The 14,860-nt window shown below is 39.6% G+C and overlaps 1 protein-coding gene across 8 annotated transcripts in view; it reads left to right on the top strand.

Moving 5' to 3' along the window:
• FHAD1 (forkhead associated phosphopeptide binding domain 1) overlaps positions 1 to 14,860 on the top strand; it is a 59,591-nt gene that overhangs the window by 16,103 nt on the left and 28,628 nt on the right. For 7 of the 8 annotated variants that reach the window (XM_039508713.1, XM_039508719.1, XM_039508715.1 and 4 more), the window contains 7 exons: positions 1,412 to 1,535; positions 2,508 to 2,638; positions 6,865 to 6,930; positions 7,567 to 7,671; positions 9,549 to 9,656; positions 11,811 to 11,891; positions 13,377 to 13,529. In XM_039508713.1, coding sequence (XP_039364647.1) covers positions 1,412 to 1,535; positions 2,508 to 2,638; positions 6,865 to 6,930; positions 7,567 to 7,671; positions 9,549 to 9,656; positions 11,811 to 11,891; positions 13,377 to 13,529 — 768 coding nt within the window. The remainder of the gene's footprint in view (positions 1 to 1,411; positions 1,536 to 2,507; positions 2,639 to 6,864; positions 6,931 to 7,566; positions 7,672 to 9,548; positions 9,657 to 11,810; positions 11,892 to 13,376; positions 13,530 to 14,860) is intronic. The other variant, XM_039508716.1, reaches the window with a different exon arrangement.

The raw sequence follows: 14,860 nt of genomic DNA, 5'->3' as shown, positions 1-14,860 counted from the left end.
TATGCTGAAGATGATATATTGCAGGTATAGCTGCACACTCCCACAGTGGACCCCTTCAAACTGATTACTTATCCCCTCTGAATTAGGCTCATGAAACCAATTATTTTAACAATTTTGTTCCTTCTTATTATCTCTTTGGCCATGATATGAAAAAGTAGACTGCAGAGTTTCATCTTCACTCATGACAGCCAGGAAGTAATGTGTTTGATCTTTATTTGCATTAGAAAATGCAAATGCCTTTGAGTGCTTTCTGTAAATTATCATCTGAAATATTTGTTCTTGCCAATTAGCTGAAGACTCTAGGAAAAAAACACATAAACCAATGACCCTGAAATACTAGGCTTACTCCTCCTGTTGCTATAAGTTGGCCCATAATATATAATATTTTGACTTACTCATGCTCATGTAAGTTAGCTGAGAAAGATCTGTGGTTTGTTTGTTTTTCTGAGTGTTTGACTGTTGGAATATTTCAGTAGCAGAGAGACTATTTGACTTTTGTTTGTGCTTAGAGTAATCATGGCTGAACCCTGTTCAGTTCGGATAAACTCTCAGGTTTGAATATTTGTCTAAACTATTCAAACCACTCAGGTCCACAGAATTGGGATGGAGATCTTGGAAAACAAGTTCACAAATGAAGGTTCTCATGCGTTTTTCCCAGTTGGAAATATCAAGTCAAGTTTATTAATAGCAACTTAGCCATTGTTCACTGCACAAAAAATAAAATATATTACAATATATATCCAGAATGATAAAATATTTAAAATATATGTACAAACTAATTAAAAAGTACAAAAACCAATTAAACCATATATAATTACCGTTCCACTTGCCTTTTCCTTATTCTAGTGGCTGACCATGCAAATAGAGCAACTGCTTGAATCACAGATACGCTGTCAATTCCTAACAAATATTCTGTTTTCTAGAAACAGGCATCTGGGACAAAAACACAGAAAGCCATTTTGACCTCAAGTGGCAGTACAAATTACAAAATCATAAGTAATGGGGTAGGTCTTCCATCTACCCACAGCCCCATGGACAGAGGTGACTACATTTCTCAGTGCCGTATCTCAGACTTTTAAGTTAGCCATCTGCATAAATTGAAAACTGAGAGCTGTAAAGGCCCTCCTTAACTTGCCATTGGACAGACTGTCTAAATATCTGGCATATCCATGGAGTTGGAAGTGTAGCAAGAACACTTTTCTCATAGCAGCTTTTGATCACGACTGAACTGGGAAGTATAGACATGAGGGTGTTTGATTAATTAAAACAAAAAGCCATTTAACCTATTTCAAATCTCAAAACAAGTCTGGTTCAAATGTAGAACAAAGATAGAGTTTGTTTGACCTGAGCTGGTTCGCCCATTTCCGATTTAAGGTGACCAATAATTTATTTTTTTGCATATCTTTTATAGATCAGCAATCTGCAGAGAGATTCGAGCCAAGTCTTGTGCCATTCCCTCTCTGAAAGAGACCTAGAAATTGCAAACTTGAAAAAAGAGGGTGAGAAGTTAAGGAGGAACCAAGCTCTAACTACAGGTATATTTCCTCTGGCATCTCAGGTAGTGTACTTTAACATGCAGTTTTTCGGGCTAGGATCACAGTTAATATAGTTTAGCAATGAAAATGTATACTTTACAACTTTTCTGGCCAGAAATTATTGTAGTGGCTTTGTGGACCTTCTAAAATTGTTCGTCCCTCTTTTCTATTTCATTTTAACCTCTTTGAGGCTTACAGATATCTTCTGACAGACGAACTACTAGAGTAGAAATAAGGATCATTGGGAACTAAACCTGGGTGAGTTGTGGGACAGATGGTTTATTAAAAAAAAAAAAAGGAAAGGAAAAAAAACCCTGGAATATAAGGAACTGTTAGTCACTGTAGGTCAGCCCCTCAGCTGTGTAATCAATATAGCTCCACTAACTTAAGGGACACTATGCTGATTTACACCTACTGAGGATCCGGCCTCCTATGTCCAGTGTTCTGAACATCTCTCAAGGGCTCTGTCTCTCAGAGTGCAGACCATTTTCCAATTTCCAGCCTTCCTTTATATAATGATTTAATAGTCAAAAGGACTTTAATATTGACACAAAATACTCAGTGTTTTTATTTAAACACTAGCTAACAATACAGTCCTGTTAGCGAAGTCATTTCACTCCATCTCAGTTTTCCAAAAAGCAAACATACTATGTTATATTTACTTACACCAGTCCACAGGGACAATTATCAAAGTTTCAGACCTAAACATAGTTTTTCAAGAAAAACTGAGCTGAGAATTGTTCTTGCCCAAAGGAGCATATTCTCCAAAGCACTGAATTCCTTGGGACTAATGGTCTCAGTAAATAACTCCCAGCTTGTATGGACTAAATTTAGATCTGCTTTCAAATCCAGATATTGTTAGTATATGACAAATGTTTTTTCTTCTTCGGCGTTTATATGATGATATTGTTTAGCAGGTTTTCATAACTGAAATGTCTTTGTATTCTTTAACCTAAATTCTGTTCTTCACAGGACTGGTGACCAGTCTGCAAAGAGATATTTCAGCAAAGGAGCAGAGAATACTGCAACTAAAACTGAATGCAGATAAACTAAAGAAGGAAAACAGGGAGAAGGATAATCAGCTTGCCGTCATTTCTGCCAAGGTTGACACCCATGCTGATGTGCACTGTTATTTACTGTACTACAAATGGTTTAGTAAAATAACAACAACAAAATGGACCCAATTCAACAACTCCACTGATTTCACCAGAGTTATACCAGAGCCAAATTCGGGCCAATATCTATAGTTTCTGGATTTGTACAGTAGTTTCATACTAGGCAAGAACTAAGAGTCAGGAAAATGGGGTATGGCCTGCCCACCCCCCAGGACCCTAGGCACATACTTGGGTGGCCGCAACCCATTTTGTTATGGCTTCACTGCTATTGTTACTTGAGCTACCTTTGATTTAGTTAGATTAAAGCAAGCTCAGGTATGTCTACATAGTCTCAATCACACCCCCTGATTTCAGTGTTGACATACCAGTGTCTCATCCTCTTTTGCCAGACTTCCATTTTACCTATGCAACCTAGGTTGCAACCTATGCAGTTTCTGTATCACGCTCAAATTTCATTCTGCTGTTCGTGTGGATGTGATTCAGGATTTTTATGTGGCTCTGGTACATTGAAATCCCACTTGTCCTGCATGGTGAATTCCACTGAATAGCACTGAGTTCCTGTTAAAAGTACACTCCCTTACTGCAAGGCAGGTGAAAAACTCAGGCGCTAGCCTATATGTCGTTTTTTTTAATTCTCCTCCTTCCAATTTTAGCAACAGTGCTTTATTTCAACCAAGTGAAAATCCTTTTCATAGTCTGCATGGTCATTCTCTTCCAGTTCAGTGAACCTCTCCAAGAGCCTTTCAAAGAAAGCATGTCTAAAAGAAGGCTCCCCAAAACCCAGTGTATAAGCTTGTGTCCAACAGGTTTGCTCGCTCCGTTTGCTGTGCTATTCTGACTGCTCTGCTGTTAGGTTGTGTCCATATTAGAGTAATGACAACACAACTATCCATTCACAAGAGACAATGGTGCCAAATTCAAAATGTTGCTGGCCCCCCCACTTAATGCTATTGCCGTCTGTCTCCAAATCAAGTGGGAGCAGCCACTGATCTTCCCGGTACAAGATTGCAAGCGAGCCATCCTGCATGCCCTGTTCCCTGAAGAGCAAATCAACTGCTCAGCAACCTCAGCAGTGATCTTCCTAGTTCTGCCTGAGAGAAGAGCTCTGTGGTTCCTCCAGATGGCTAAGAGGGATAGCATATTCCCTGCCAGGCTGGACACCCTATCAGAAAGCCATGGGGCGGGAAGAAAAGCCCAAGCAGGAGGGAGTAGATTTATTTGTGCATGTGAGCACGTTTGTGTGCCAACCAGGAGGAAGGCAAAATCAAACCACTTTGTCAAAATTTGGTGCTTCTTTTTGGTGGTGGAATTGGAGAATTCTGGGATGTGAGCAGAGCTTGGGATTTGGGTGGTCTTTGGGAGAGTACCACTACCTTTTGGTGGTGGTTTAAACTGACCCTTCTCCAAGAGTTCATCTGGCTGCTGTCTCAGCTTTTCATCACAGAGCTGCTTCTTCATCATCATCATCTGGTGTCTGATACTTCCTGAAAGAGCTACTGTATAGGTATTATCCAGCAGGAGAAATTCTCCCTCTCTCATAGGGCCTGCATTTAATCCTCATCCAACTCTGGGACCATAGGGAGCTCATCAGTTGTTCTCCCTTAGTGAATGTTTTTTGTTTTTGTTGTTTGCTTGGTGCTTCTGATCTGATCCAACTCAGATTGAAGTCAATGGAAATCTGAGCCATATTGCTCACGTATTACAATGACGAGGGCCAGGTATGTACCTAGATAGGTTCATTTGTAAAACCAGCAAGTCACAGGGTGTTTTTATGGATCCTTCTTTTTCAGAATTACCAGTTTCCAGCTGTGAATTTTCCTAGACCTTCTCCTACTGTGGGGTGTGGTGCTATTTCTATGAATCATCTCCTCTGTGTGCTTGTCCAAAACACTCGCATCAGGTTATTTCCAAACAAGGATTTTCTACTTCTGAGATCCAATCATTGCTCTGTCTCACAACCAAGTCCACTTCTAATTGTCTTCAATTCTGTTCTTTAAGAAAGCTGCTGTATGGCTTTTCCTAAACAGTCCTGTATCTGTACAAAGATGCTACCCTCAGGCTGTGCTTATACTTCTTGCAGAACAGCATAATCAAATCAAATTTAGAGCAGATGCTTGATTTTGGTCAGGCTGCATTACAGAATATTGTAACCTAAAACCACACTATTACTTTGCAGTTCCCTAGCAGTGAGAGAAGGAGACCTCAAAAACCATCCATACTGGATTTCTGTGACCAAGAAACGTTCACTGAATCCCCACTCGTCTGTCCACATCCCCTTCATTTCAGATCTTTCCCCCCTGAACATCACACTGAGTTGGCTGAAACATGGGAGGGATGAGACGTGCCAGGAGCAATCAGTGGTGCATGAGAGTGTACTGTTGAGAGTTTGACTGGCGGGGTTTTCCGGAATACCACAATGGCATACTTGTAGAATTCCTAAGGAGCAGGCATCTGTAACAGCAAAATACCAATTCATTATAAGTAACCCAGTTTTCTTGCCTGTAAATGAAGAAATATATTTCCTCTCCTTTCCTTCTGAGTTAGATTTTTGGATCAGTTTATTCAATTTTAACTTGGAAGGCACAAAGTAGCTGATGGTTGGAGGCATATGACTCAAAGATTCATTGTGAGAACATCTGAAGTTCCTAAAAATAGCTAGCTCCTAAGTTCCCTGTGTGACTCAATGTGGATACAGTTCCATCCCCGAACACAGGAGTTGATGTGCTTAGCAGTTTACAGGAGTCACTCAGCTCCTCTCAGGATCAGCTCTCCATGATTCCGTGTAGCACTACAGAAGACAGGGATCTTTCATCTCATACAAACTCCACTGCACAAATTCAACACTTCCTTCAAGGTGATGGCATTATAGGGCTGGCCCTGCAGGCCATGTTGTTTGAGGTGTTCTTTTCAAACCAGTGAGATTAGTGATGAGACGAAGGGGCTGCAGGGTAGAGCTCTAGGGATTGTGGAAAACAAAAAGTTGCAAAATGTTGCACTAAAAGCAGCCTGTGTTGTGTTGCATAGCACTTTACCACCCATGTTGTCCCCTCAAGTTAATCCTGATAGCAATATGGATAGAACAGGGTGAATTTATTTATTTATTTATTTATTTTGGCAAACAGTTTGTTGAAAAATGCAATTTTGGATGAGTCAAAACTGTTCACCAAATTGGGTCAAATTCAGCTAATAGTTTTGACTGCCAAAAAAAAAAGTGGGGAAAAAAATTCTGAAAAAGTCAAAGACTTTTTGTTTCAAAACAACATTGCTTCAAAATGTTGCTCAATTTCACTAAAACAAATGCGTTAAAAGCACTTGAAAACTAAGCAAAATGTTTTGGTGTACCCAAAATCAATGTTTTTTGTTTGTTTTTCATTTCAACAAGAGAAACCAAAGAATTGTCATTTCATGTTGACTTGAAACAAAAGTTGTTTTGGATTTTTTGGTTTGCCTGTGTAACTGAAAAATCAAATTTCACCCAGCTCTAGTGGGGGCGGGGAGACTGTGTAATTTCTTTTACCAGGCCAGGAGGCATACGCTTATATGCAGGAAACATAGAGTCCTTACATATAGCCCCATCCCAGAACTTCCCTCCATCATTTCCCTTGTTGGGGGCCTTGCAGAGAAGCCTCTTCATGAGTTCTGGAAAGAGCCAGAGTTGGGGCATACAACTTTCACACTGCGCTACCCTGTGTCCAGGGCCTTTCTGCTGTGTGTCTGTATACATGTGTCAGTCAGAATCTGGCTCATTATCTGAACTTCTGATAACATTTGGTCCTGTAAATATAACCAGTTTCTCTAGGCTCAGAATATACACGTGTTGTTTCATGTATTTGTTTTAAAATTTCTGTTTAATACTAGTTCTGATCATCTTGTATGTTTCAGACAATTCTTCTATCTCTTCCTTACCTCTGCATTTCCAATAGCACTCTTTTTCTAAAGCACAAGGGGTTTGTCTTACGTAGCTTTGTTAACTCTTAATTGTCTTTCTGTTTTTCTTTTCTAAAGCAGGGAATGCTTTTCTAAAAGTCCAATCCTGAAAGATGCTGAGTACCCCTTCTCTCATTTCCTTTATTGTGAGTTGAGGACACTCAGCAACTTGTGGTATTGAGCCTTTACTGTGGTGCCATACTATTCTGGTGTGTGCTCAGCATAATATAAAAATGATCATATCTTCCTTGCTTGATGATTTTTTCCTTGGTTGCTGTTCATTCCAGTGTTCTAGAATTAAAGAGGAAATGAAGCATGAATTCAGAGAGAGAGAAGTAATTACATACCAAAATGTGAGTTAGTTTTCTTAGTTTTTAGTTGCCTGGCTTGTTTTAGCATATAGGCAAGCAGCAAATTAAAACTCCGCGCCCCTGAGAGAATAATTAACTAGACACGTTAAGAATTGTATTTATAATCCGGTTCTTGTCATGGAAAGGGATGCAACTGCATAACAGATTGGAGAAATGTTGACTCCTGGAAATATTTTAATAGCAGTTTTCTATGAAGTGGAAGAATTCTGTATGAAATAAGATTTAAACTACAATTGGCAATCAGCATATTGATTAGTAAATGCATTTTTTTCCATTTATTTGAAGTTTAGAGCAAAGCATCAGAGGTAAATGAAAACATAAACCTGTCTGTTTTGTACTGTAAATGAAACGTTGCTCCTTAATTTCCCAAATAAGCTGATTAGTTTCACCCAGCTCTGTAAATCCAGTATCTTTAAAATGATAGATAGGGCAAATGTATTTCTTATTAGTTAAAGGTTTAGGCTATGCAGTAACTGAATTACTCAGATTGTTTAATAAAACAAAAAAGGTCTTGAAGTTAATGTAATTAAACTAAGTGGTTTATTGAAATATAATCTCATTCAATTGGGTGACTTACTATTTTGTGTGGTTGATTCCATTTTATTGGGACTTTTGCAGCGCATTGGAGAGCTGGAGCTGCAAGTGAAGGGGCTGCAGGGAGAAATGCAGAAGAACTGCACCGAACAGGAAATCATAACAAGTAGGCTTGCAGAAAAAATAAAGGTAAATTTCCTTTCTGCCTGCTAGCTTCTCTCCCATGAGGTACAATCCTGAAAAGGAAAGTGTGAAACTCCAGGCTAATACAGTCTTGAGATTGGGAATAGATTCCCTGACTCCACTGTGGTGGTAAGTACCATTGCACAGTTCCTGTTCTGACTTTGGGCTATGCAGCTTCTTGTTTATTTGTGAGTGACATGCCCACTTTCCCCCTTCCACATTCCGTTGTGGAGACCCACTGATTAGGCCTCATCCCAGCACACATACAAGGGTGGATGCCCCCCAAGGAAATTCTTTGCTGCTTTGCCCAACCTTGCTGCAGCATTTTTCCTGCTTTTGTTCCTAATGCGTCAGCAGAGGCCAGCTCAGGATTTGGGCTAGCCTCTGCAGCACTCTTGTACTCTGCTTGCAGCTGTTTTGTTCTTGAAATAGCTATTTCATTATTTTATTTTATTTTTAGAATGAAAATAAAATGTAGAAAAAATGTTTTTATGGTATTTCTGCTATGAGATATTCTCCATTACGAAGGGTTCTAAATTTACTCTTATCTCCTTTACACTTCCTTGCTGTTTCTTGGGTGGTGTGTTGGTATAGTCCCCCGATATCTCAGTTTTCTTTCTTCTGCAACTCTGTTGATAATGCTCTCCTTTTCCAAAGCAAGACTGTTGTGCAACTGAGGCTGCAACTTGTGAAGTCAGATAAGCAGAGGCCCAGTCTGATGTTCCTGAGTATAATCCTGCCCCCTTGAAAGGCCCATTAATGTGCTTATAGGACTATTGCCTAAATTTTTATTTCTTTGATCTCAGTACTTGCTCTGCAATAAAGAATTCTTACTTTCCATGAATGTGATAGAATTCTTGTGTCTAGCGGCGGTTTCCAACTTTGTTACCTTCCATTCAGTGGATGTTAATTAGAACTGTACTTTGTTCCAAGATCATCAGCTTAAACCATGTGCACAGCCTTTAGCACCAAGAAAACAGATATCTACCACCTCACCTAAAGAATGACATTTTCCGTTAATTGGCCATAGTATTAGAGCACTAAACATATTTGCTGGCCAGCCACTAGAGCAGGGGTCAGCAACCTTTCAGAAGTGGTGTGCCGAGTCTTCACTCTCATTTAAGGTTTCGCGTGCCGGTGATACATTTTAACGTTTTTAGAAGGTCTCTTTCTATAAGTCTATAATATATAACTAAACTATTGTTGTATGTAAAGTAAATAAGGTTTTTAAAATGTTTAAGAAGCTTCATTTAAAGGACCCGGACAGTGTGAGTACCACTGAAAATCAGCTTGCGTGCCGCCTTTGGTGCCTACCCCGGTACTAAAGGGTATGATAATCGCAAACTAGCAGGTACATGAATAGGTCTGATTACATTCAGTAGAGGAAAGACATGCGCACACACACACCCTAGCTGGTACATTACATGTGCATGGAGAATTAGATATGTCCTTTTTAGATTTATCAGGTATACTGGTACTGTAGAGACTCAAAAGAGTTGTCTATATATTACTCATAAGTCAGGGAGCCTACTGGAATCCTTTCTTTATAGATTGGCTGTAGAATGGAGCACATTCAGTAACTCTTTTATCTTGTGCAAGTGGAGACCCAAAAAGCTCCAGTACCAGTGACTTAATTTAAAACCATGGGCAGCATGGCTAGAACTATATGACTGATGAGCTACCGATGATCTATAGCTAGGATGTTAAACAGCTTAAGTACCCAGCACTGCAAATTAAAAAAAAAAAAAGTGACATTGCATGACCCAAAGTTATATGTGGACTCTACTGTTTTTAATAAGATTTCTGTAGGAAATAGTGATAGATCTGCTTATGGCATTATTATATGGTATCACTTTGATATTCAAGTGCTTTCATTGTTTCAGGCTGAAGAGGAACTGAAAAAAGAATGTGAAAGGAAATGTCTGCAGTTACAAGAGATGGGGCGCAGAGAAGGCCTCATTAAAGCTGACTTGGAACAGGCAAAAGCTCAGGTAGGGGTTGCTGAAAAGAAAATTACTCTGTACTCTGCATTACAGCTAACAATAGGAGTAGAAAACAGTAGTTTCTGTAGGAAAAAATGATTTGTGACAGCCATAAAAGCTATTGAAAGCTAGAATGCCACAGAGGAAATATAAATCTAGAGCACAGAACTCTGTAGTTGCTACATTGATAATTCCAAATTGTGTGTATCATGGCTAGGTTATACTTAAGGGGGTGTGTTTCCATATCTCATTTACAGATGGCTAGTGTTTTATGATGCATAGGCATTTTATGCTCCTTCTTTTTTCTGTTGTCCTCTCCATCACCCAGTCTCTATATAAATCATCCACAACTGCTGCCTGACTCACTTCAAGGAAAAACAAGCCCCTTTGTAAAATACTTTTGTTTAAGTATCTGCTCTGGTGCAATTACAAATCCTTTAAATGTTTCATTTCCTAGCTTAGGGCCCTCTCCTTACAGAAGGGAGTCAGCTACCACCACCTTTAAACAAGATGGTTGCTAGCAGGATTCAACAAAGTTTCCTGTCTGATACGGACAAGGATATATTTTTTGGTCTGACAGTCATATTAGAACAGTGTTATAAAACTATGCAATCATCTCACTTCCATCTTCCTCAGTGGTCTATAGCCCAGTGTTGTTAGCAAGGTTCTCCGCAAAGAAATCCTGTTCACCTTGGTCAGAGAAGCTCTGCTATAGCATTAATTTTTTGAACGGGTGTATGCTAATTATCCATTACTTTTGTGACTACTGGAGCAAAGGGTAAACATCAGGCCCCTAGTAACAGCTGCTTCACTGGGAAGTCCTGCCAGTGTCTAACAGGAACCCACACAATTGTCACAGATTACAAACTCCTTGTCCCAGGAGTGCGTGTGTTTGTAGATGCGTTAGATGAGAGTCTGGATAATGTTTTGTCACAGACAAGGGAAGAGACAAATACCACCTAGCAAACAAAGTTATGTTAAGCTCACTTCACTGGAAATGTTTATAATTTGTTTCTGAAAAATACACAGTGGGTGGCATTTTCAACAGCCTTCAGTGCCGGCAATGGGAATTTTACTTTAGAAAATCACACCCAGAACATACAGTCTAGCAACCTGTTCTAGTCTAGCAGTCTGTCTAGTTTGTGTAATTTGAAATGCTAGCAGGAGTTAAGACCTTGTAGAGGGATCTTTGGAAAATTGTTTAAATATCTGACGTGTGATGCAATCTGGTGCCTTTGCTCTCCAGAAACATTTTATGAGTTTCACAGATAAATCATCTCTGACAGAGGAGCTTTAGTAGTGTCCAGAGAGGTGACTCAATCAGAGGCAGAGAACTCAGTTCAATCTTCCCTTCAGATTGGGGCTGGACTGTTAACAAGAGCTACCAAGAGCCCCATCTAGCACGTGACCTTTACCACATCTGTTACTGTGGGCCAATCCTGCTCACAGTAAAATTAATGTCAAAACTTGTAATGACTCTAATGGGAGCAGATTTGGAGATCAGCTTTGTTCCTTGGTGGATCCTTTTGTTTGCGTGTTTACTACTTACGTAGTTAAATTCTTTCTTATTCTGTTTTGTATTTTGTTTGCTGTCTTCGCTTAGGAATTATTATAGGGATCCTTATTCTGGTTTTTTAAATGTATTTATATTTCTATTTTTATGCACACTTTCTTCACGTTCCTCCCAACATACAGTACTTACAAAAGATGGCATTCATTTTTCAAGAATCACTTTTAATTCACTGACAATGATTTAACAGTCCCCCCTCATGTCTCATTGTTGATTATACCCTTTAACTTAGTAGACAACATGAATAATATTATTAACTACAGGGCTATGCTATCAGTGTGGTGTAAACGTACAGTTTGGTAGTAGTGTTTGTTGAGGACTATTCTGCTAGAAAATTGATTGTGAGATGAATTCATAGCTTAAGGCAAGGGCAAGAGTGATCACTGGGCTCCAAGGTCAGAATACCCTCAAAATTCATTCAAAATTTCTATTCCTGCCCTCTATAATTACTGAAAATGTTCCTAGAACTACATAATTATTAAACTGCTGTGCCCTCCTAATTGACTTTTCAGGAATAGCGCAGACTAGCCAAATGGAGTCTCTGTTGACTCTAGCTGTTAGTGATTTTGTTTCTTTATCAATCTCTGCTTTAGCTGGAGTGTTTCAAAAGGCAAATGATTGAAATCTTCTATTCACAAGAAGCAGAAATTCCACAGACTGTAACAGATCAACAGGTTAGTTCAGGTGACAGCAAACACAACTTCTTGGTGCTTTTACATTTTCGGGCCTTCTGATACTGAGGGGGCAGATCTTTTAGATTTTGTTTACACACATTTAGCTTGTTGGCTCTCCTTCCCAATGATACAGACTCGTTTTACCAATTGAAAAACAAAGGTAATTTTGTAATGTCTCTGTGCCCGTCCCAGACTGCTGGGATTCTTTTCATGCAGACAAGGTGCTGCAGACACCTTATACAAGGTGACATATGACGCTGGTCCAAAAGATGCTCATGAGTACAGAGCTAAGGTACCTTAATGGAGAATTTTGGAGCAGGGAGGTGGGGAGAGAAGTGAGTTGATACTATATGGATAAATTGTACAGTCCTGGTAAGTGGCTCTGGTGTTGTATCTGAGTCTTATTTCACTGGAATGCCGATTAAGAAAGGAGGGAGCTCATCTTCTTAAAAAAATGTTAAATTCAAATGTTTTACTGCTCCAGGAGTTGGCTGTCTGCCTTCTACCACTTTCTTCATCTAGGTTCAGGAGACCATGTAAGTTAAACACTTGAGTAAGGTGTAGTTTAAGATATAGTGATTTACTGGTTTATCTTGAAAAATCAATAATATCTGACACTGTTGTATTTAAGAAGAAATGTGATCATTTCCCCCTCCAAATCTGGGGTTGAGCAAGTATGCTTAAATAGGAAAACACACTTCAGGATGGTCAGGATGGGTAAAATTTTGCACCAAATTATAGTTTGAATCCTAGATTTCCAAGACTCTGAAAGTTTGCCCATGACCTGGAGAAAGGCTCATTTTCTCTTTCATTTCAGTCTGCAGGATCTTCTGCTGACACTTACTGCATGGAAGTTCTACAAAATGGAGACAAATTGGGTTGCACATTAGAGACATCTTGATCCTGCCAGGTGCCGAGTGCTCTGGCCCTGATTCAGCAAAGCACTTAAGCATATATTTAAAATTTAAGCATCCATTGAAGTCAGTACTGAGCAGCGTACAGATTTGACAGATAACTAGTTTAAAACTACTCAGTTTGCGTGCAGCAATTCTGAGTGTGTGTGCGCATGCTTGTGCTAGCACACACATTCTTCCATATGTGCGTGAAAATTATTTCAAAGCATAAAATGTGCATGTGCATTGAGAAGCTGTTTTTGAAAATTGGCCCCTTGATGGTGGGATATTCCTTAAGCCAACTCATAAAAATTTATTTCCTGGGCCTAGATCCTTAAAGTTATTTAGGATACTCCAAGGTATTTAGCCAGAAGTCAATGGGAGTTAGGCACCTAAATATCTTTGAGGATCTGGACCTTAATAATTAGTAAAGCACTAAACTATTTTAGTCAATTATTTTACACTGAAATAAGAATTGTTGTGAAAAATGTAAGTGTACATTTACTAAGCCAGTCTTTTCAAGTGAAAATGGGAATGTCTGCCATTTTTTTGTGCATTTATTTCTTCTTCTGCCTTCATACCCTTTTGTCAGTTAATGGAAAAGATAAGACAGATCACTGATGAAAATCTGCAGATACATGAAGAGGAGAAGTTATTACAGGAGGAAATAATTTCCAAGGACTCTGGAGAGAAGGAAGTATCTGAAACTGTTGAGGTGTTGAAGAAATCATTGGATGAATTCCAGGTCACTTGTTTAAGTGCTTTTTGTATACTGAAAGTGAAGTAGAAGATAATTCAGATATATTGCACATGATTGTCCTAAACACAGACTTAATTTAGATGTTTAACCAGAGAAAAGATCTGCTGCATATGGTACTCAAGAGATGTGCTCCTGCTCTACAAATCAGTGGCAATGCTTTGTTGTTGTTACAGCTGGAGAGAAATATTTGGATGAAACATTTTCCCACCACAAAATGCCGATTAGTCGAAAGCAAAATTTTCCGCTGGAGCATGTTGATTTCAGCGAACCTTTCAAAGGAAACCAAACAGGATTCCAGTGGAAACTTATCCTGTTTCCTGCCAGCTCGCCTACCTGTCCATCTCCCCTGTTCCTCAGCAGTTTGCTGGATGGGGAGCTTGGGTGCTGGGACTCCCCAGGCTCCTAGCCTCCTTGGTAGCCTGTGTGGTAAGCTGCTGCCGAGTTGGAACTCCCAGGACTTCCAGGCTCCTGGCTCCTCCTCATCTCACCCAGTGGGCTGCCAAGGAGCTGGGGTTCCCTGGCTGCCAGGCAGGCTGCCAAGCTGCAGGGAGCCTGGGAGCCCCAGATGTTTAGAACTGCACACAACAAAATCATGGTAATTGCATGTACATATGCAAGTCAGACCTCTGGTTGGCCATTTGCATGTGAATTTACTCTGAATACAAAAGTTTTGTGCAACTCTAAAAAAAGATGCAGTTCTTTATTTTATTATTTTTGATCTTCCAAGTTAGGCTCTTTAGTGCATCACTGGGGCGTGAAGAATATGATCCATTGTCCATTTGATCTGAACAAACTTTACTTTTAATGTGAAAACCCCATTTTTTGGCCACGCAGACTGCTCAGCAAAATTTATTTATTGAAACTGGAGCCAAGATGACAGATAAAAGTTGTAGACTGGGATTTTCAAAGGAGCTCAAGGAAGTTGGGCACCCAGCTCCCAGTGACTTTCAGTGCTAGATGCAAGACTCCTGAGGATATAGTATATTCTTGATTTGACCTGGATAATTTTTCTAGTGTATCGGAGTGGAAAACCATATAATTTTGCTTTTGCAAATTGTCTTGAAATAACTATAGTTATTTCCAATCCTGTTGCTGAATGTGTGCTTGATTGACTTTAGTGTGTGTGTGTGTGTGTGTGTGTCCCTAAAAAGTACCAGGGGTAATAGTACCAGAGATGCAAATATGTTTTACTGTGAGCACTAACTATTCCCCATCATGGAAGTATCAAAAGTTGTCTAAAATGTGGATCGAAACCCAGTTGAGTTCAGAAGACAATGGAAATGTCCGCTGCAGGTTAGGGCCTGCTATGCATCACT

The sequence above is a fragment of the Mauremys reevesii genome, linkage group 21, assembly GCF_016161935.1.
Source record: "Mauremys reevesii isolate NIE-2019 linkage group 21, ASM1616193v1, whole genome shotgun sequence".
Taxonomy (NCBI): domain Eukaryota; kingdom Metazoa; phylum Chordata; order Testudines; family Geoemydidae; genus Mauremys; species Mauremys reevesii.
Note: the sequence above shows the minus strand (reverse complement) of the source record. Positions and strands in the feature narration are given on the sequence as shown.